This window comes from Dicentrarchus labrax, unplaced genomic scaffold, assembly GCF_905237075.1.
Source record: "Dicentrarchus labrax unplaced genomic scaffold, dlabrax2021, whole genome shotgun sequence".
NCBI lineage: Eukaryota > Metazoa > Chordata > Actinopteri > Moronidae > Dicentrarchus > Dicentrarchus labrax.
In genome coordinates this window covers 21175815-21198787 of record NW_026136722.1, presented here as the reverse complement: position 1 = coordinate 21198787, position 22973 = coordinate 21175815, and the positions used below count along the sequence as shown (strand labels likewise).

At 40.1% G+C, this 22973-nt stretch overlaps 2 protein-coding genes and 1 long non-coding RNA gene across 3 annotated transcripts in view; 1 reads left to right on the top strand and 2 right to left on the bottom strand.

Annotated features, from left to right (window-relative positions):
* Positions 1-22973, bottom strand: part of LOC127355793 (uncharacterized) — a 56421-nt gene that overhangs the window by 29747 nt on the left and 3701 nt on the right. The gene's annotated exons all lie outside the window — the stretch shown is intronic.
* On the top strand, positions 358-22785 carry LOC127355831 (uncharacterized). The gene is made up of 2 exons (XR_007881846.1): positions 358-566; positions 22724-22785. It is a non-coding gene; the product is annotated as an uncharacterized LOC127355831 (long non-coding RNA).
* Positions 2172-22973, bottom strand: part of trpm4a (transient receptor potential cation channel, subfamily M, member 4a) — a 46251-nt gene continuing 25449 nt past the window's right edge. The window contains exons 12-28 of the mRNA XM_051386834.1: positions 21466-21567; positions 20545-20673; positions 19937-20066; positions 18760-18905; positions 18502-18614; positions 15882-15989; positions 15685-15731; positions 14695-14927; positions 13766-13881; positions 13445-13577; positions 11338-11512; positions 7847-8012; positions 7506-7687; positions 6014-6146; positions 4921-4993; positions 3587-3680; positions 2172-3071 (exon numbers count right to left, since the gene is read on the bottom strand). Coding sequence (XP_051242794.1) covers positions 3046-3071; positions 3587-3680; positions 4921-4993; positions 6014-6146; positions 7506-7687; positions 7847-8012; positions 11338-11512; positions 13445-13577; positions 13766-13881; positions 14695-14927; positions 15685-15731; positions 15882-15989; positions 18502-18614; positions 18760-18905; positions 19937-20066; positions 20545-20673; positions 21466-21567 — 2106 coding nt within the window. The 3' untranslated portion in view covers positions 2172-3045. The remainder of the gene's footprint in view (positions 3072-3586; positions 3681-4920; positions 4994-6013; positions 6147-7505; positions 7688-7846; positions 8013-11337; positions 11513-13444; positions 13578-13765; positions 13882-14694; positions 14928-15684; positions 15732-15881; positions 15990-18501; positions 18615-18759; positions 18906-19936; positions 20067-20544; positions 20674-21465; positions 21568-22973) is intronic.

Here is a 22973-nt window from a genome sequence, read left to right as displayed (position 1 = left end):
TAGCAAATTAGTTAGCATTTTGCTATTAGCTAACTAAAGATGTGACTATGTTGCTTTTATCTTTTAACCATTTCAAAATGAGCCTAGCACATAGTATATCTAAGTACAGGAAAGGAGGAAGTTTTCAAAGGGGCAGGACGTAGGAAGGGTCAATTGTCCAACAAGGCGCTGCATACAGTCCATGGAGTGGCCATCATTTTTTTCTGTCTTTTTTGCCATAGCCACCATTGTAGCTGGAATTGCTTTGTTAAGCTACTGCTAATGGAAACTGAACATTTTCTGCTGCTGCTTCACATTAAAAAGCTTTTTAAACCACTGTAAGGTTTTCATTGTGAATCAACTGCAGGAAGTTCAATTCAATTCAATTCAGTTTTATTTGTATAGCGCCAATTCATAACAGACGTTATCTCAGGACACTTTTCAAATAGAGCAGGTCTAGACCGAACTCTTTAAAACATTAATTACAGAGACCCAACAGTACCACCATGAGCAAGCACTTGGCGACAAGGGCAAGGAAAAACTGCCTGTTAAAAGGCAGAAACCTAGGACAGACCCTTCGGCTCTAGGTGGGTGGTCGTCTGTCTCGACCGAGTGCAGCCTTATTTGTCACAAGGGTTAGCAACTGACTTAAAATAGACCTTTTTCACAGCAGTCATTTTGACATGAAATAGTAGCAACACCATGACTCTGTTTGACCTTAATTGGAACAGAATTAGTATCATTGGTAACACCTGTATTTACCCTCCTATTTCAAAATGGCTGCTGTAAAAAAGGTCTAGAAAGGTATATATATATTTAGTTCATTGTCCCTTTTTGTTGCCATGTTCAGTTTGCCTCCTATCCACTGTTTATTTATAACCTTTAGTTTAGATTTGTGCTGGTGTTAAAAACTCTGTGGTGTGGAGGCTGTGACTGAGAAGAGGATGAGAGGGAAGCTGAAAGCCATCATGGACAACCCCTCTCATCCTCTATACACTGAGCTGAGGCAGCTCAGGAGCACTTTCAGCAACAGTCTGTGTATATATTTTCTCTTCTATCTTGATATTTGGTGAACTATTCTGTACTATCTATTGCATGTCTGTCCATCTTGTTTCTGATTTGTGATCTTGGGCTATATAAAAATAACATTTACTTGACAGTTGTTCAGCAGCCACCTCTAACTATCTGTTAGCTGTCTGGATGGTGTGCAGGTACTGTACAGTGTTTGCAGACCTCTGTCACTGAAAACAGCTGCCTGCGAAAAATAAGGTTAATAAAAAAGCAGTATGGGGACTGGAAACCGGAGGATTTATCATTTATCATAACATTTTATCTCATAAATGGTGACAATTGTCTAACTTATAGGTGGGGTAAGTGATTCTGAAGGAATCCAATAGCATGAAAAATACCCTGATACAGTGCAAACAACGACAACTAGTAATGTAAATTAGGATAGCTATGTATTAGCAAACTGTCGCTACAGTTGCTGCTGTGCAGACAGTTTCCCAGAGCCAGCCCACCAGCTCAGACAGACAGCGATACTGCTAAAATAGTTAACATCACAAGTAGTGATGTAAAAACATACTCAACTCACGTTTCACGATACAATTCACGATACTCGGTTCACAGTATGATTTTGTTTTGTCAATATGATTTCTCAGACAAAAAGCTACAAAATATATTTCTCCCTGATATAATGAAATTATAGAATCTTCTGAGGTAGGACATAAACTGTGCAAAACAATTTTTTCTTTTATTTGTGAAACTGGCATCTTGCGGTCGACGTACAAGACGCCAATGAATAAGCAAAGTCAAAAGTAGATAGCTGTTAATAAAAGAGCATCAAGGTTAATTTTTAATCTCACCAATTTGAATCTTCACACAATTGTATCGCAATTTAACTGTCTCGTGATATATCATTACTAGGGGTGTGCATCTCTCCCTTCTAAGATGACCCAATACGTATCCAGATACATGGGCTATGATACGATACAGAGATGATGCATTTTAATATGGAACCATCATATTGCATCATATCAAATCAGTTCTAGACATGTATTTTCCATTTAAAATTAAAATAAGCCAATTCTATAAAAGTGTCATTGCTTACCTTCAAATACACATATTTTATAGAATACCAGGGAGTCCCAAGAATTTTTTTCTTTATGGGAAAAAAATGAAAGACAAATATATAATTTCAGAATTATATGTCATTGTGTTTATTGCTTTTTCAATAGACACAGACAAAAAAAAACCAACTTTCTGCCATGATTACCTTAGACCTCGCCCAGTTGTGGCTGAACATTTTTTAATATCTGTGTTTTGCGTGTTCTTGCTTGTGCTAGCTGTATTAGCATCCACAGACTCCTCGTGGCCTGCATAGGTGTCACCATGCCGTCTCACCAGGTGAGTGTTAAGAGTTGTCGTGATACCGCTGTACTTAATAGCTGTCTGATCTGACAGATCTTTTTTTTTTGTCCCTTCTTATAGAAACCAAATGTCTTCCAAACTTTCAATTTTAGATTTGATGGTGCACTGTAAAACGTGTTGGTGTTGTCGGACATGTTTGTCTATGTCCAACTCTCGCTGTTTTTGTTGCGAGACCCAGGCAATGACCTTTTACCTTTCAGGAGAGCGGAGATGCTGTTAACAGCAAAGCTTCAGTCAGCCAATTCCTAACTTTAGAATCGGAAAGCTAGCGGACTACGAGGAGAGACACTGAATATGCACAAAGTGTATTGTATTAGAATTGCATTACCTATAATGGCTTACCCCACCTTTGCTCTTAAAGCTCTGTTTAGCCCCTGGGTGTAATAATAATAATAATAATAAAAATCATTTAAAAATTCCAGACCTTGACATCTCCTACTGGTAGGGTCAAAAGAGGCACTATAGCAGACAGCAGTGCATGCTGGAGCCACTGTAAAAACATTTATATTTGTCTTAATTAAAATACACAAAAATACACATCTGAAATCAACAAAGTAAAACAAATTATATGATTGGCAAAATAGCAAACTAGGCCCTGAGTAAACTGTGTGTGTGTGTGTCCAAGAGATCCTGGAGTCATCTTGGAGACAGAGGAGTCGTATCTACAATCGAAAAAATACAAACCTTTAATTAATCCCAAATAGGATCCTTCAATAATACAGCAGAGAAGATACAGACACTGTGCCTCTGGAAGATTACTATGTGTCTACACAGAATAATCAATCTGACAATTACTATTCATATTTGTTACAATATTGTGGGTGCCCGGTTAGCTCAGTTGGTAGAGCTGGTGACCCATGTACCAAGGCTGAGTCCTTGCTGCAGAGTCCAACCTGTGGCCCTGTGTCATCCCCTCTCTCTTTCTTCCCCCCTTTCCTGTCTACCTTTGGCTGTCTCTATCAATTAAAGGCAATAAATAGCCCATAAAATCAAATATTTGTTATAATATTGTGTTATATTGTAATGCATTTGGATACGATCACATCATTTTATTAAAACCTTTAATAGTTGTCTGCAACCTGCGGGATGGTCTCATGCTGCCTGTCCCAGTGAACTATTGCAAACAAAAGACTAAACGCAGTTTCCTTTAAAGGGTTATGATGTCCCGTGACTTTACCTCTGAGGTGTGGAGGGGGGCAGCTAGCCTTTATCAGGTTGCTCTGAGACAGAGCGTCCGTCATCCAGGTGAGGGCGCTACAACAGTATTCCAGCTGGGAGAGAGACAGAGACGGATGAGTGCTGAGCAGGCAGAGCCGACAGCTACAGAGAAACCAGACACAACTCTACACACAGATACAATACTGACCATACATACAGGGACCAGACACAATTAAACCTGAACACCTGAAACACCTACTAAATTTAGCCAAAAGGGGGAGAGTCTTTATTTTGTTTGACTTAAAGCTGCAGTAGATAACTTTTATAAAAAAATATTTTCATATTTGCTGAAACTTTCACTTAGTAGTACAGTAGTACATGAGACAGATAGTCTGTTAAAAATCTGGTTTCTCTGCTCCTCCCAGTGCTCTTAATGGCATTTTCACGAATCCAATCAATCAGAGCCAAAAAAGATAGATTTCACAGCCTTTCTTTGGGATTGTTGTGTCCCAAAACGCCTGATTTCACAGCAGATTTTAGAAAACATTTCAGTGCGTGTTGCAATTTTTTAATGCATTTTTGCTATTAAATTGTGGAAGAAAGTCATAATGTCAAAAATTGTTTTTTAATAATTTTTTGGTATACTATAAAATTGAAGGCAATTTGTTCCAATGAGAATAAAATTGTTCTAGCTAGTAGTCTGGTGACGTATAGCTCAATGTTTTGTACAGGGGGCTGCTATGATTGTTGAAATGCACAACTACAATAATTGGAAAAATTTGTGGAATAGTTGCGATGATTTTGACAAAATTGCAAGGTTGCGCAAATACTGACGCTTTGGGTGGGAGGCTTGAAGATAGTTGATTATTGAGTCTCATTCCTAGGTCGTAAATGATTTGTATTTGATGACCTAGGAACGAGACTCCAAAAGCAACTATTTTTCTCGGCTCTAAATGGTTGTTTTCGTTCAGGCCCGGTGGATTCTTGCAAAGCACTAGGATGATCACAGATTATCTGTCTCATGTACTACTGTCAGGATATTGTAAAAGTTACAGCAAATATGACTTACAGCGGATTTAATCAGGAAAATTTTATTCATACAATAGATTCAAGGACAACCTGTTAAATATTCAGTTTTCCACTGTGCTGAAGAAGCACCAAAAGCCTCTTGCTCAGATATCTTTGTAAGAGATTTCTTAATGAAAGAATTAATTGATAAAACAAACCAATGACAACCACATTTTCTGGACTTAAGAAGACCCTGGATTGCAGTTATAGGCTACAGTATAACTGATGATGACTGGTACAGGTTAGGCTCACTAGATCTTGCTTGTGCATTAAGGTATTACTGACTTCTGTCTCTAGCAGCCGCAACCTTTGGTCGTGGTCACGGATCTCTGCCATCTGCTTCAGCACACTGTCCACCCTGCAGAAAGAAACACCCACAAAATATAAACAACTGCAAACCTCAGCTATAATGTCAGTCTGAGTTCAGCTTAGTTCAACAGGCCAGAGTGGCATTTAGTACTTCTGAAACTTCTGTAAGTAAATGAGAAACAAAAGTTAAAGTTGAACTGAAACGGTAAGGTAAGATTACATTGTCAGTGATATTTTATACAAACACATAATATAAACAAACAAGGATACCTTTAAGAAACTGCTATAAAGCATTGTGGCCAAGGTACTGCATGTAGTGAGCGAGACATTTTACAGTGTAAGCGGACACTGTTTCATTTATGAACCACATTATCATTTTAGTTATTGGTTGACATATACGCCAGTACCAATATGTTATCACCTAATGCTGATGCTGGGCTCTATATTCTACGTTCTATATTATGTTTGAGTTTGTGTTAGGCTCTTACACATACATGTCTTTTAACATTATATAAAGTCACAACTACAAATGTATAGATATATCTCGAGACAGTTAAATCACGATACAAATATGTAAAGCTTCAAATAGGTGAGGTGAAAAATTAATTGTGATACTCTTTTTAAACCGCAGAGGGCGCTATCTACTTTTGATTTTACCTTTTTCTACATCCTATGTCACTCACATTAATTGCTGTGTCTAGGCCCAATAATGAAGGCACACATTAGTTTCACTTTTACCAAGAAAAGGAAATGTGCATAGTTTTGGACAATTTATACCCTACCTCAGAAATAAAAAAAGGATACTATAATCTCATAAAGAAAATATAAGAAAAAAACATTTTTGATTTGAGAAATAAAAGGATATTTTTCATCCATAATTTGTCTTCAATCTCACTTTTGTTTTTTACAAAAATGTGAGAAAATTGTGTCATCAACCTAGTATTTTGTTAAAAAAAATGTTTTGTATTAAATAGAAAAAAATCCCATGGCTGACGTTGGGCCATAGCTCGGGATGTAACAATATCCTTAACTCACAATTACAGATGTTCCGATAGCAGAGACAACTTACTTGACAGATGTACATTTGAGTCGTGCTCTGTCACTGTCCCTTTGCTGCTTATTATGAGCTGAGAGGAGGTTTTCTTTCTGGATAGCTTCCCATGTGTTGAGGCGGCTGGCCTTTCTCCCCCGCAGCTCCAAAACTGAGGACAGAGAAGATTAGTAGAGGGACTGGTGGGAGGGCAAGAGTAGCACACATGGATACGCATGTATGCGGATATCTATAGAGATTGAGAACAGGAACACAGACGCACAGAAGTCTGTGGACCATTCTGGTCAGACCACTTTAACTGGATCCCTTCAACATGCTTCTGTTCTGAGCTCCTCCTAATCGGAGGATTACAGGCTAGGATTTAGAGGCATCTAGCGGTGAAGTTGAAGATTACAACTAACTAAATAACTGCTCAGGCAATGAGTCCCACACAAAAACAGGCTGCTGTTCCTAAGCATATACCAATACTATAACCAATACCAATACATTTAAAATCTGGTTGTCATTGCAAAGTAGACAAGCCTAGCACATAGCATGTCAAAGTACAGGAAAGGAGGAAGTTGACTGAGGCTTGCTCAACTGTTATTGGAGCACAGAGAAAAAGGGGCGGGACCTTAGAAGGGTCAATTGGCTCCTAACCTGGATGAGGCAATCCATTGTTTCTCAAACTTGGAGGTACTGACCCTCAAACCAACTCCTTCCCAATCAACCATCCCAGTGTGCGCTACAGGTTACAGGCTTACAAATACCACTTTCAGTCAGCAGACCTATGTCACAGGCGTGCCAATGTGCATTCAACCTGTACTGGACCTATTCATATGAGACAGTTGTCATTGTTAGTGACTCCAGTCTGCAGTATAGCTCATACAGCTTGCAGAAAACCACTGAATTAGACAGTATTACATCCAATAATGGCCAGGTTCACCTCTTTGGTCTTTCTGCACCTGTCTTGCATGCTTTCCTTTCCTCCCTTTCTCTCTCCCTCACTTTTTTCAGTTCTTTTCGGTTAAATGACCCTAGACCAAAGCCAGTTTTGATGGGGGGTGTACGCGTGTTGTCCCATTCAGCTGGGTTTGACCTGCGTCACTGTGTAGTAAAAGCCAGTAGGACAATCCTCGAACACAGAACTAACAGAAATGCTGACTAAATGAAACCTTGGCAGAGCCCCACATCAACTGACAATCAACTTGACTTGCTACCAAGAATGCAGAGACAGCTCTCTTGGCTATAAATGGACCAGATGACTTTGGAGCAACTGTCCTGGCACCCCAAGATACAGCTGTAGGTCGTCTTCAAATTAACCAAACACATATAGACTGGTTGGTCAAACTCCATGACTTACCCAGAACCAGTGCAAGAGCTAATTCATTATTTGACAACCAGGGGCCACAATGCCTTTTTTTAATCACCTTGCCCATACTTGTGTCTTTTATTTACTGCTCCCTGCTAAATGCTCATCTTCCTTCTATATCATATTTTCTGTCTGCATGCTCTACTTGCAATTTCTCACCAAAGTGTTTGCTCTTGACTGAGGGGATGCGGCGGATGTATCTCTTGATGAAAAGGTGGAGGTGTGAGATGATGATGAAGGGTGGTGCCAGACAGGGCCTCGAGTGGTACTCCACAATAAGGTTGTAACGCTGGAACTTCCAGTAGGTGTCACTGTGTTCCTGTACCTTTGAGAAGGTATAGCTGCAGACAGTAAATTGAATATCTCATTATGCCTGTAGAGAGCTAAAATGCTTGAACAATGGGTTCCCATGATGTATGACATTCTCTCTGTTTGAAATCTGTTTAATTGGTAGAACACCACTGGAACTGAAACAATTAATTCTAAATGCCAGTGCGTACCTGAACATAGCAATGAGTAGGTTGACCAGAACTATGTTGGTAAACAGTAGGTAGATGACAAGGAGAATGACAACCAGCCAGTTGGCATTGGTGTTCATACAGGGCTCCTCTCCTGCTTCAATTCGTGTTGTGTCGTTTGTACAGTTCATGTCCCCCAGTTTATCAGCTAGATGGAAGATCAATGAAGCAACATGTGAGAATCTATGCAGCACATTTACAAGCACATCAAGGAGTAACAGGTATATGTATATGCAGGGCGGCTGTGGTTCAGAGGTAGCGCGGGTCGTCCACTAAACGGAAGGTTGACAGTTCGATCCCCAGCTCCTCTCACTGCATGTCAAAGTGTCCTTGAGCAAGATACTGAACCCCAAATTGCTCCCAATGCTGTCCATCAGTGTATGAGTGTGCATGAATGGGGTGAGTGAGCGTATTAAGTGGTCGAAAGAATAGAAAGGCATGTATTTACCTGTCCATTTGATTTCAGCATTTGTGTTTGCACTAATTAGAAAATCTATTATTAGGGACCGAGCCAGTGTCAAACACTGTGAGGGCTCTATTGTTTTTGCTAAAGTAATTATTATTTGTAGTAAACTTTGACTGCTAATTTGCCCCCCTGAACATATATGAAAGTGCAATTTTATTTGGAAAAGTGGTCAGGCCTGGTTTAGGCTAATAACTCCCGGATCGTTTGTCTCCATTCAAAAACATTCTATCCACGCGTTCGGTGAATGGAGCTGCATCTCCCCATATAGGCCACGCCTATTTCCGCCAAGAATTTTTTACCGCTACAGTGCGAAAAGTCCATAAACTACATTTTCGTGTTCCATCCATGCACTTTTGTTTTCCGATTTGCACGTAACGTGTCACGTAGCATCTGGAGACTGTCCTGGCAAAAAAAATAATTTAAAGTATTTTGATATTTCAAAAAATCGGCACGTGTGATTAAAACGAAACTTGGTACGATGGTTAGGCATGGCTCGCTAAAAAAGGTGTCAACGGGCGCCGGGTTAGCTCAGTCGGTAGAGCTGGCGACCCATATATGGAGTTGCTGCAGCGGCCCCGGTTCAAATCCGACCTGCGGCCCCTTGCTGCGTGTCATCTCCTCTCTCTCCACCCACCCTTCCTGTCTCTCTACAGCTGTCTCTATAAAAATAAAGCCAAGAAAAGGCAAAAAAAATGACTTTAAATAACAAAGTGGTACTATGCATAGACCATAATAGTTATGAATATGATTTTCATGGGGCATGTGTAGACTGGTGTTTGTAGTGTTTGTAGCATAAAAAGCATATAAAAAAGTGCCACATTTCACCGATATGTATGAAACTTGGTGGGCACGTGTAATGCACCAAGACGTACCGAAAAGCCTCTTGGACCCATACCCCAATGTCCTTAAACATTTTTTTCCGTGTTCCTCCTACACGCTTTGTCCGATTCGCACAAACTTTTTCACCTAGCACCTGGGGACCGCCCTGGCAAAAAAAGTAATTTGAACATTTTTGAAATTCCAAAAAATAAGCACGCTATAAAATTAAGACTTCCTGAAGATTTTTCATCAAAAAAGGAAGTGGACCATTTGTCCACACTGGTATGACCGATTGACACCAAGCTTGGGTCCATAGTTCCCCATGTCGTCCTTAGGCATCGTGCACAATCTTGAACAATTTGAGGCTACTGCCACAAGGTGGCGCTCTTTCAAAGTAAAACGTTTTTATCTCCACATCGGCACGTGTGATGAAAATGAAACTTGGTACAATGCTTGCCCACGGCTCCCTGAGGCTCGCTAAGAAATGTGACAAATATCCGCCACTAGGTGGCGCTCTGGTGGCAGTGTAAATCACTGTGCGGAGACCTTTCACTTTCGGCGAACTGTTCGCATTGTATTTGAACAAACTCCTCCTAGGGAATTTATCGGATCTACTTCAAAATTTGTCAGTACAGTCAAAAAATTGTGCTGATTAAAAGTTGTGCTATTTGTGCATGTAAGTTGAAGGGCGTGTCCGTGGCATGCCCTCAAAGTTGGCCATTTTGAATTCCGTGCTCATTTTCTGTGATTTTTCGTGTTGTATTTGAATGAACTCCTCCTGGGGAATTTATCAGATCAACTTCAAATTTAATCAGCGCAATCTAAAAACATTCACGATTAAAAGTTGTGCCCGTGGCACGCCGTTGAATTTCGACCATTCACCATGAACAGATAGTACTCAACTTCAGTGTACAATGAAACTTCACATATTCTGTAACAGTCCTAGACTGAACACATCCTCACAACTTTAGTGTACATTATCTGATCTCAACGAAACTTCACGTTTAATAAGAGTCCCGCCCTGAACACGTCTACATGACAATATTCAGACATAGTGGTAGCGCCACCTACTTGCAACAGGAAGTAAGCGCTGCGTGGTGATTTTGAGCTGATTTACGTGTGATTTTCATGTCGTGGTCTGCAAGTGTTACGATGGCCCGTGACGCGGCCACAGCACGCCCCGAGTTGCGCAGAGTGCGAGGTCCCGCTCAACGCTGCTTGCAGCTTTAACTCACCTTGTATTTGAACAAACTCCTCCAAGGGAATTTATTGGATCTGCATCAAAATTGGTCAGTACAGGCAAAAAACATTGCTGATTAAAAGTTGTGCTATTTGTGACTGTACGTTGAAGGGCGTATCTGTGGCATGCCGTCAAAGTTGGCCAGGCTGAATCGAATGTCAAACTGTGATGCCATTTCCGGCATTTCAAGGCTTCTATTTTAACTAACTCCTCCTACAGATTTTATCGGATTGACTTCAAATTCAATCACTCTAATCTAGACACACTGGTGATCAAAAGTTAATCAACTATTTACTGTGCGTCAAACGGTGTGTCTGTGGCGTGGTGCTGAATTTCCTCGGTTCGCAATGAAAAGTCTTGCTATGAACGCGTAAGTCTTTTGCACGTTGTCTTTAACGCATGACGACGTAGTGCAGTCTCCCTTGGCTTCCAGCAATGAGGGCATGGGCGTGGGGCGATGTGCCGTGGTGCGGCTTTGGTGGGCGACCGCCAAGCAGGCCCCCACTTGGGTCGATGGCGATGTCCCGCCCAATGCTGCTTGCAGCTTTAATTTTAATTAAGATTTGACAATCAAGTTTTTATGTTCCTTTTATAATTAGCCATAATTTTGCTACTTTTTTGCCAAATAAATAAAAAGCACGTTAAAAATGGCAAAGCCCCCCTTACCCCCCTTTCTGTACCAAAACGTACCAAACCAACCACTTTGGCTGTATGTGTATGTATGTGTACTGCTTAGATTTATATGCACATTATAAGTGAATGGAGGCAAATTTTAGACAATAATTACACATCATTTTATTTTTGTGCTATTTTATGCACCACTGAGATTAATTAAATAATTTATTAATTAAATTAACTTTGCTGTGTTTGAATTAGATGAAAGAAACTTTAGTCAATGAGGGAACCAAAGAACTGAAACTGAAAAAGAACAGAGACTGAGCCACTCACCATCCATTTCATTTATGGGAATTTGCCCAAAAATATGCAGGTACGGTCTGTAGAACACTCGGCGTAAAATCCAATTAGGGCGGGGATCATACGAGTAGAGGAGCGCCTGATTGGCCACTCCATAGGCCGTGAGCCACACAGCCAGAAAAAAAAGGAAGAAGAAAACATCCTTCATCTGCAGGAAGCAAAGAGAGACCAGAGATGGATGATACAGGATCTGCCCTGGTGTGATGTCCTAATTATATCTGTTGTTCAAGTGTGCATGCGCCTAGAGTTCATGCTGCCTGTTACAGTTTCTCAAACTTATTTCCCCCCGGGGATCAATAACGTATTTCTGATTCTGATTCTGACCTCTTGGAACATGTTACAGGTAGCATTGCAGGATTGTATGACTAGCACCTTAGCAAAATATCTCTTCATGAGCTTTTACACACGCAGTTACTGTTCACATTACATGCAATACCATCAGCCATCATTACCAACACATGGAGGGTAGGGATATATCATAGGGATAACATTCATTAGCACCACATAACACCACTGATCCGGTTAAACTGTCTATTTTTGTTATTTTTTCCTCTAGGACAACACTGATGTCATTTTCTATATGAGGAATGTGGATGTATAACAAGAAATTAGCAGTGGGACAAGCCAAGGTATCCATGACAGACATGTTTTTTAGTGCTGTATGTGAACAATATGCCAGTTTGACAAGTCACAATACCTGCATCAACTGCAAATACTGCATCACAGTAACACAGACCCTCTCCTAAAGGGTATACATATGAGACTTAAAACAGCAATATGGTAGCAAAGAACTATTAGCTATGTAAAGATAAAGTGGGGTCATGGTGTCCTGAGCAGAGAATGTCACACACTGCCTGTTTTACTATTGCAGCTTCTCTGTGGTTTGTTTACAAATTTGGTTGGGCAGCAGGTGCCCTTTAGTGCATTTAGTGCATTAAGGATTTATTTCGACCAAACCAGAGTTGGTGATTGTTGGGACAGTGGAAAGACCAACAGAGATGGTTTTGGTGAGTTTTATTGTGTGTTCTACGATTATCTGCTAGGTAAAATGTTTCCATTGTGCCCATTGTTCTGGTCTGAGATGCTGGTGCTCTATTGCGAGTACAGACACTGGCTTGCAAAGAGCACTTTAACCAGACAGGCAAGATTCATTTCGGCTTGCCATCAAGTTACTCACAGAATTAATGTCAATTAGAAGCAGATTTTATGACCTGCTTTTTGTTGCCCATAGTAGTTTTTTTTTATGAGATTTGTGCACTACAAAATAGGAAAGTAAAAAAGCCTTGTTTCTAGGAAAAAAGTCTTATTTTTGTCTAAAAAGAAAGGTAATATTGTCAAGCAGGTTTTGCATTACAAAAGTAATCTTTTTTTCATAGTTTCAATAAAAAATTTAATCTTAAATGAGAATGCTTCTGGTGCCTTAATTTACAAAGGCTGCGTTTCATTAGTAGTTCCACTTCCCCTCGTTCACTTACCCTCAGCCCTTGGTATGACATAACAGCATACGTCGCACGGAGGCCACTTGGAGCGTGGAGGGAAAGTTGGTGGGGGAGGAGTGGGGGATTTAAATGAAACACACTTGCCCTTGGAGTCAGTAGTCACAATGGACCGCCTACTCATTGGCAGCCGTCGGCGTTATAGCGTCAATGACGTAAACTGCAATGCATTGTGGGTGATATCCACCTCGGGGTGACCATCGTTGTTCACTCGCTCCCTCAGCCCTCCGAGGGTCCATCTCATCAAGTTCACTTCAGTTTTCCAGACAATTGGAACGACACTTATGATGGCGACAGGGATTCCCCCAAGGGCAAGTGCCGAGGGCAAGTGAACGAGGGCATGTTGAACTACTAATGAAACGCAGCCAAAGTCACTTTTTGAATTTTTTGCAAATTATTAATAAAGTGACCAAAATACTTATTTTAATAAAGTATATCTTAAATAACTGAGTTACAGTCTTTCAGTGGCAAGATTCCATGCTAGGTTTTTATTAAGAATTCTAGCCAAGCAAAACTGGCTTTCCCCATTGGCAGATTTTTTTTGCTTAATACAAGAAATTTTTTTTTGCAGTGTGTGCACTCACCATTTTGCCAACAATGATGATCTTGGGCCCAAGCTGTTTGTGGATCGCAAAGATATGGATCAGACGTAGAGTGAACACCATATAATCTATGGCCATCACTGCTCGGCCAAACTGATATGACCAGGGAAACATTCTGGAAAACAGAACAGTGCAGTCAGTCACCGATCCTATGTCATGCAATATATTCATCTACACCATGAAACATATAAAGTGAAATATCCTGAATGATGGAAAAATCTTGACTGGCTTCCAAGCCTGTTAGCACAAATACATGATGCCTTAGTACTCTGTTGCCTCCTGTCAGTTTGCCAGAAGACTCACCTGCAGCATAGAGCCAAAGTGAAGAGAGCTATGGCTGTGAGGTCACACTTGTTCCATACATCCTGAATGTAGTTCCTCATTCTCTGGATCACAAAATTCCCTCCCACAAAGAAGGTCTGTCAGCCAGAGGGAGAAAAGTCAAGACACTGTATGTGGAAGGATGTGTGCAATGTACAGTGTGTCTGTGTCAGTGAGAAAAATGTGTATTTTGGGTGATGTGCTGTCCAATTAGCATTCAGACTGAAAATAGGGCTGCGGTAAAAGCGCAGGTAGGGTGTGTTGCCTCAGGTACCAGAGATTAACAGATCCATGAGATTGAAGTTCAGCAGACACCAAAACCCTGCAAAGCTATATCTAAATATGAAGATGGATTTTAAAACTCTGAATTCATTTCATCCTCTGTCTCGAGTTTTGCGAGGTAAACAGTAGAACTACAGTTTTCAGGGGGCAAATGAAGCTACCAGCAATGCATACTTACATGTATGTCATGGTTTTGGGTCTAGTTTTGTTATTTTCATTTTTTTTTTCTAATACTCACTCCTCTCAGTTACTTTTAGTTTTAGTTTTGCCGTAATTAGTTTTACTTGTATCTAGTTAGCACCAATACAGCAAATGCATTCCTGAATTTGTCACTTGCATCGTTTTAAATGGAAGTTAATGGGATAGATAGCACATTTTCACAAGGACTGGTGCTAATGAGACCATACCTTTGCCAATAAATTAAGTTAATCTTTGTAAGTTACAACCTCTGAAGGTGGTGACCTTCAAAGGACATGGCTTGGTCAGATAGTCTGAATTGCCAAAGCATTACACAAAGAACGTCTTGAAAACCTACTATATAGTTATATGTTGGTGTCAAATATTACTAACGTAGACTGTGCCGCTTAATAAATGGTGATGTGTGCGCTGGTAGTGTCTTAAGAACCAACCTGCCGAATCTCTTCACATACTAAGGTGAACACCCAAAAGTAAAGCACAAACTCCAGAGTGGAGGGGCCGTGAGGGGGCGGGGGCTTGAAGTCCACCAATAGAACATAGGCAAACAAGCAGAGGAAGAGGAAGTACATCAGCACGTTGCCAAGGAAGGAGGTGACAGGGGCAAACCAGAACTGTCTCCAACGGGATACAATAAATGGTCTCTTGGAGCTGGATGGCAAAGAGTCTGAAGTAAGAGAGTAAAAATAGGAAAAGACGTCAAAATCCAGTCATACAAAATATATGTCTAAATACAGTATACTCAGTGATCACTTTTTTAGGTACATACTGTCTACTTAACAAAGAAAACACATACATTCACTTCCATCCAAAAGGGAATAGTGGTGCAGACCACTGATAGAATATAATTAGTGGACAGAATCAAGATTCTGCGCTTTATTGACTATTTCTCGCCTTTTTTAGTGTACCGTTTATCTGGGACACAAGAACGTGTGTGATCACTGTGTGTGTGTGTGTGTGTGTGTGTGTGTGTGTATATATTGTGTATATGTACAGCTGCACTGAGTTGGCTGTACTGCAGTGGTTTCCAACCTGGGGGTCTGGACCTGAATATATACCTGCAATATATTATATACATACTACATTACAGGCCTGACAGAACAAAAACAAGATGAACTTCTGGAGCAAAAGTCAGCTGGGCAAATCTTTTGATGGGCAACTGTCCTGTGGTACTCACATCAAAATACCTGTAAAAATGGGAAGAGGGGTATCTATGTACGAAGATTCTCCCCATGTCGTCGTCCTAGTTGTATCTTGCATGTGACCCACATTACCTAATCTTCATTACTGCTCATTAATCTGGTCAGCTTCAGTAAGTTCAGGACAGAACAGCACAACTAGCATTGTTCAGCAGAAATAAAATGGTACCTAAGAGAGGCACCATTGAGTGCAAGTACCAAAAGCAGAGCAGTATCCAAACCCACCTTTCAGGTTTTCTTTTAGAGCACTGAACTCTTCTGCGTCTTCCTCACTGCAACCCCAAACAAAGAATCAGGGACTTTTGTTAAAACTGAGAAGGAAAATCAACATACTTTGTATACATATTTATGTCACTTATAAAAAAAAAAAAAAAAAAAAAAAATATATATATATATATGTGTGTGTGTGTGTGTGTATTTACTTTTGTATAATGTCAGCAAGAGAGAAGACGGTGGCATCATTGCCATCCAGACTTTCATTGTCTCTGATGTGGTTGACCTCCAAAGACTTAACCTCTTCCTCTTGGTCCCTGTAACATGAACATACACAACCTGGCATGTTTTATTTTCTAGTCAAACCATCAGGACACTTGATAAAAATAGAATTAGTTTGTGACTTTGTTAGGGTGCTGTTTTTCTGTTGTAATGAAGCAGTATGTGTTACTCTCAACTCCTGTCAAATCAGTAGACCCAGAATATCAAACACTGGGTAGTAAATTTATATTTTCAGATTAATATCACATTACATCATTACACATGTTGTATGTTGTATATCAGTAATTAATGCGGCTATTGAGTACACTATACATTTAACACTTGAACTGGCACGATTGAATCAATAGTTGGAAAGGAAATGTATTGTGAGGTAGAAAATAAGACTTCAAGACAATCAAGACAGCAATTTAAGTCAGACATGACTTTAAACTGAGATGGAGTGCAAAGGATGGGTTCTGGTCTGGTATTATATGCCTGAATGTACAGGCTGTACATCTATGCTAAAGGTAATTGGAATTTACAGCAGGCCATCAATTTAAAATGTTACAGAGTTTTTCAGATTGGTAAAATTCTATCAAGAATCCTAACTCACATAAAGTCTAATACAAATAAAACTGAATTGAATTTGAATTAAATTTAACCCCTTTATATACACAATTTGTGATGGGAAAGTATTTGCCTTGGATATGGTTCATGTGTTTATGCAATATTGGGATCTAATGGACAGCGTCATGATTTTATTTTGAGAAAATCTGTTTTAAACAATTTCCCCACACATCCAAACATTCTTATTTCTGACCACCACAATTTACATGAAGGACATAGGGTGTGCAAAATTGTTAAGATGATGTGCCTACGATTCAAACTTTTTGCCAAACAGATCTGATGATAGATTTAAAAAATGGACCACAAAAGGTCTTACTAACTACTACACATTTGTCCACAAGGGGGCGTTCCAAAACTTTGGATCCCTACAGGAAAAACATGACCTGGAAAAGAGCGATTTCTTTAGGTACCTTCAAGTTCGACACTATTTCGTTCAAAACTTGAACAAAGCTTTGAAAACAGAAGAATCAGGTATCCTAAAACTATTTTTGTCAGCATCTAAATCCACGACTTGCAGCAATATCATCTCCAAAATGTACAAAGGTATTCTTCAATGTAAATCAGGTAACTCACTTTATATAAAAAAGTAATGGGAGAAAGAGGGTAATTTTAACATCTCAGTGGAGAGTTGGCAAAGAGTGTGTGCAATACAATGGAGTTCAACTAGTTTGTCCACGTGGCGTGAATTCTGCAGGAAAAATATTATACGATTCTTTATTACTCCACAGCAAAAAGCACATTTTGGAGATGGCAGCAGTTGTTGGAGGCTCTGTGGGGAAAACAATGCCAACCACTTCCACATATTCTGGAGCTGCCAAGTTCTTGTCCACTACTGGCAAGAAATACATAAACATGTTAACAATGTATTTGGTAGTAGTATTCCTCTCAGATGTGATACTATTTACATGGGTGATATCCAATTAGATAGATGGAGTAATAACGACAAGAAACTTGCTCATATACTTCTGGCAGCAAGTTAAAAGGCTGTCACAAGGAGATGGCTAAAATCAGTGGATAGAAATAATACATGAAATTTATATTATGGAACGATTATCATCTTCCCTCAAGATCCAAAAAGAAAAATTTTACCTGATTTGGACCAAGTGGACTGAATACATCAAACCAGTTAGATCAGATTTTAAATGGACTTGACAATATGTTTGAAGAGATTTTGACATAATTAACGGATTTATGTACTAGACACAATAGGTATGTAGGTATTGACATCAAAAATAAGTGATGTGTATGTAAGTTTCTGTTTGATCTTGTTTTATGTATGCATGTATGTGAATATATGTAGATGTGTGTGCGTAGGTATATAGGTAGATATACAGTGGGTACGGAAAGTATTCAGACCCCTTTAAAATTTTCACTCTTTGTTTCATTGCAGCCATTTGCTAAAATCAAAAAAGTTCATTTTATTTCTCATTAATGTACACTCAGCACCCCATCTTGATTTTAGCAAATGGCTGCAATGAAACAAAGAGTGAAAAATTTAAAGGGGTCTGAATACTTTCCGTACCCATGTGTGTATGCATGTGTATGGGGTTGTTTGTATTCCTTACCATAGAACTCTGGTGAACCATGGAGTGAAGAGATTCCCATGTTCGACTATATATAGTTAACTATGCCCTATTGTTTAAAAAAAATAAAAATACTTTGGAAGGGCAACATTTGGATAATTGAAGAAAGGAAAGTCTCAAAAATATGATGTGTGACTTTATCAGTAGTACAGCTGTAACTGAGTGAGACGATGTGTAACAAAATTAATTTTTGCCAAAATTAAAAAAAAAAAAAAAAAGGATATAGGGTGTCCTATAAATAGCGCAAAAATAAAATGTACTTGACAAGCAGAGTTTACAATCTAACAAACCAAAAAAAAGAGCCCTGACACACACAAACATGCACTTGCAAGCAAAATGACACAATAATCACACTGACCTGAAGCTCATCAGGTTTGTGTAGAGGAGGGGGGGCAGGAAAAACGTGAGAACCAGTTTCCAAACCTCAGTGCTCCTCTCCATGTCACCCCACCAGATCTGAGACAGCAAAGACTGCAGCAAAGAGCACCACCGTCACCACCACAGCTCCCACATAACATTACACTCTTTGATAACGCTCTCTTACACTGTCTGCATGCATCAATATTCAGTTGTCATACACGATCTTGGCATTTGTTCAGGAAAACAGCATCTCTACCTGAACACCATCGTGGCTGAAGAACAGGCGGGCGTCAGCTGCAATGGCCATCTGCAGGCATGTAGCCCCACCCCACACTGGGGACTTCCTTATGAGAAGAGTGAAGGAGCGATTTTCGCTGCTCTGGTAACACTCACCGAATACATCTGAACACACAAATAACACAGAACACACACACATTTTTTATTTTGTTCTTCATAATTGCTCAAGATAAGGTATAATTGAGTTATGTACTTTCATCATCCCAAATGTTTCCAGCAATTTTCAAGCTCAAAGAAATTTGTAATTTTATCGTATCGTATCGATATATATATCGCTGGTCAATGGCATTATATCCCATTTGTGCATGCATCAGAGTTGTGGTTGTCTGCATGAAACTGTCATACACTTTTTATCCAGTTTTAAGCCACATTTTTACCATCCACTCTTTAGATCTTTGTGGTTTTTAACTCTATATTTGAACCGCGTGAAGGACGTTTTTTGTCTCCTGAACAGCGTCAAAGAAACACTGATTTTTAAGGTGGAACTGCTTTATTCAGATGAACACTGAAGGAATCCTAACTGGGAAAAGCTGACTGCAATGATATCAATGGTGGTGAAGACAACAACACCCATGATCCCATGCTACTTCCCAATGTCATCAAACTTCTTCATCTTTTGTTATTGTTTTGATGCAAGAGACCCCCTAGCAGCAGAAATTACAAATTGTTTGTTTAACAGGTTTTACATATTTTTGGGGGCATTTTAATATAGACATGACATGACAGGAAATGAGGGAGACAAAGAATAATTGATATATATTTTTTATAATTAAATGAAAGATCAGTTACTAGGGCTACAGCCTTTGGTTTGCTGCACGTGTATGATTTGGTTGAGATTTTCTTCAACTTTGTTTATGGCTGATGTGAAATGCTTGATTAGATAAGGATGTAGCTCCACACATGTAGAGAATTGCAGGGATGGAGCTGGAGCGGGGGTTATTATTATTTCAGAATGATGAAGACAGTTGAAGAACCTGGGCAACTATCATGCTTTTCCTAAATGGACAGATTTTAGTATCTCAGTTGGCTTGAAATATAGTTACTGTGAATGGGAATAACACCCTCCCCAGGGGCTCCCGGACCTCCCTAGATTTGGGCTAAGCTGCTGGAGAACAGAGCTGCTAGTGGTGACTTACCATGTGCCAAGTTCTCAAACTTCTGTGCCAGTTCCTTCATGGCCAGCTTGTTCTCAGTCTCACTCTCGAGCTTAGAAAGTTCCCTCAGAATTTTACATCCACCCAAAGCGCTCAGCACTGATTCCCCTGCCTGACAATGAAATACAGAAACACAGGGTGCCTGTTTGTTACATCACCTTAAACTGGTCAAGTTCAAACAGTGTCATCTGAAGAAGAAGAAAGAAGAAGAAGAAGAAGAAGAAGAAAGTCTTTTATTGTCATATTCACAGTATATATACACCATTTACAGCACTTTTACATGCATGAAATGAAACTTGTCCTCTGCATTTGACCCTACATTATTATATAAATTAGGAGCAGTGGGCAGCCTAGGCGCCCAGGTAACAGTTAGGGGTTAGGTGCCTTCCTCAAGGGCACCTCGGCAGAGCACAGGAGGTGAAGACTGGCAACTATCCAGCTACCAGTCCACACTCCATACTGTGGTCTGTGGGACTTGAACCGGCTACCCTCAGGTTCCCAACCCAAGTCCCTACACACTGAGCTACTGCCGCCCTGAACAAAGTCAATTCACAAAACTAAAAATAATAATTTCTACAGGTGACTCTCACCATCTCCCAGAAGTAAACAGCCATATCACTGCGGTTCTGCAGGACAGCCCAGATGAAGAGGGCGGCCCAGGGTGAGAGGCAGCGCTGGTCCCGGTACATACACTCCCCCAGCAGCATCTTATTGACTTGCTGAAGGTAAGACACATTGAAAGAGTATCCTCACAAAGCTTGACTTGAAAAAGTTGTCTAGCTCTCCAGCATACAGTCCTATATTGATTTCCTAATTTATTTTGAACAATGGACCAAGGGGGAGCCCACATCTTTGTAGTCATTCCAAAATCCAAACCCTGTCACCATGGGTGAAGGCTCAGCTTGCCCGCTGTGCCCAAAAAATTTAAACTGGATGTATGGAAATAGTATAGATTCCAAAATACAGAACAGGGAGATGCGGTTCCTATCTGTGATGCAATACATATATGTGTTCTCTGTCTAGTGATTTGAGTGCTATATTAATAGTTTTAAAAATATTTTCATTATTGTTTTTTTCATATTGTCCCATGTCTAGTTAACTATGTTACTTACAACATTCTTTCTCATCCCCAGAACTATGCCCCAAGAATATATATATTTAAATAAATATCATAAATGTGCGACTAACAACTAAGAACATCTTTGGTTGAGGACAGCCCTGATTATTTTCCATCAAAACCTGGTGCTACATCATACTCATTGGGTGTGTAATGTATGCTATGCTAGTAGTGTTATATGTAGCCTGGAGCCTCTAGCCTCACGCAGAGATGAGGAAAAGGCTGTAGGCATGCTCACTTCTCACTTCTTTCCTACTCCACACCCCCAGATTGTTTTCATTTTCAAACTACAAAAGCCCCAAATACTTCATACAACTGTTCTCACATATGCAGCAGTACTCCCCAAGGATGTGTAAAAAGACTTTGATGTTTCATATTGCATATGCTCACTGACCTTAAGAGCCCTCCTGGTACTGATGCTGTGGTCCAGGCCCAGAGGTCCATAGTAGAAAGGCTGACAGACATCACCCAACAGGTCCCACAGCAGGCGGGATACCTATAGCATTACCACACACTTCACAACTACTGCATATGGAGCAAGGATACTAAATATGAAGCAGACCAACGAAAAGCAATCACAGTTTCTGTATTTCAAAATAGTTAAATCCCATGTATATGTATATCCCTGTTTATCAGAATCAGTGGACTGAGGGAAATGAAGTGAAAGTAAGACAGGTGCAAATAGTTCTCAGCCTGACTTTGTTGCTACATTCAGTGACTCAAATCACTCTAGCGACTTTATTTCTAAAAAGATCATTAGTCCAGAAGATAATGCAACTGCATATTTCAGACCTGCAGATACAGATGGGTGATAAATATGACTAAATATACTATGGCCTTCACAGTCACCAGATCTAAACTCAACTGAACACCACCATCAAACAAAACATAAAAATTCTACCAAAACATAAGTATTTTGATGCATTGTGCAGGAGGAGAGGAGCAAACAGGTGGTAGGTTTGTTCAAATGAGGCAGCGCAAAGCAAGTTGTTGGTATTTTGATGAAATCTGGCTCTGGGAACACTCTCTCAGCCCTTGAGGTTTGCTTTGTTTTAAGTTAAAGGACATATCCTGATCAAAGATAACTCCAAGATTCCTTAAATGTGGTGCTGGAGGCCAGGGTAAAGCCATCTAGGGTAACAATATCATTAGATAATGTGTTTTAGAGGTGTAGAGGCTAAGTACAAGCACTTCAGTTGTGTCTGAGTTTAACATCAGAAAATTGGTAAATGGTAAATGGACCTGTACTTGTATAGCGCCTTTCTAGTCTTCCGACCACTTAAAGCGCTTTTTACACTACATGCCACATTCACCCTTTGAGGCACATTCACTCATTCAAACACCCATCGAACAGAAACTAACTCATTCATACATATTCCCACACCAATGACGCAGCATCGGGAGCATATTGGCCGAACCAATTCAATTCAATTCAATTCAATTCAATTCAATTCAATTTTATTTGTATAGCGCCAATTCATAACAGAAGTTATCTCAGGACACTTTTCAAATAGAGCAGGTCTAGACCGAACTCTTTAAAACATTATTTACAGAGACCCAACAGTACCACCATGAGCAAGCACTTGGCGACAAGGGCAAGGAAAAACTGCCTGTTAAAAGGCAGAAACCTAGGACAGATCCTTGGGCTCTAGGTGGGTGGTCGTCTGCCTCGACCAGTTGGGGTGAAAGAGAGAGAGAGAGAGAGAGAGAGAGAGAGAGAGAGAGAGAGAGAGAGAGACAGACAGACAGACAGACAGACAGACAGGTGCACAGCAACAACAGTATTGGCAATGGCAATCTAGCAGGACCATGGCAGGAGGCTCCACCAGGATCGATAAGAACCGATAAGAACCTGCAAGACGAGAAAGTACAAGAACTCCGGGGAAGAAGTGAAATTAGTAA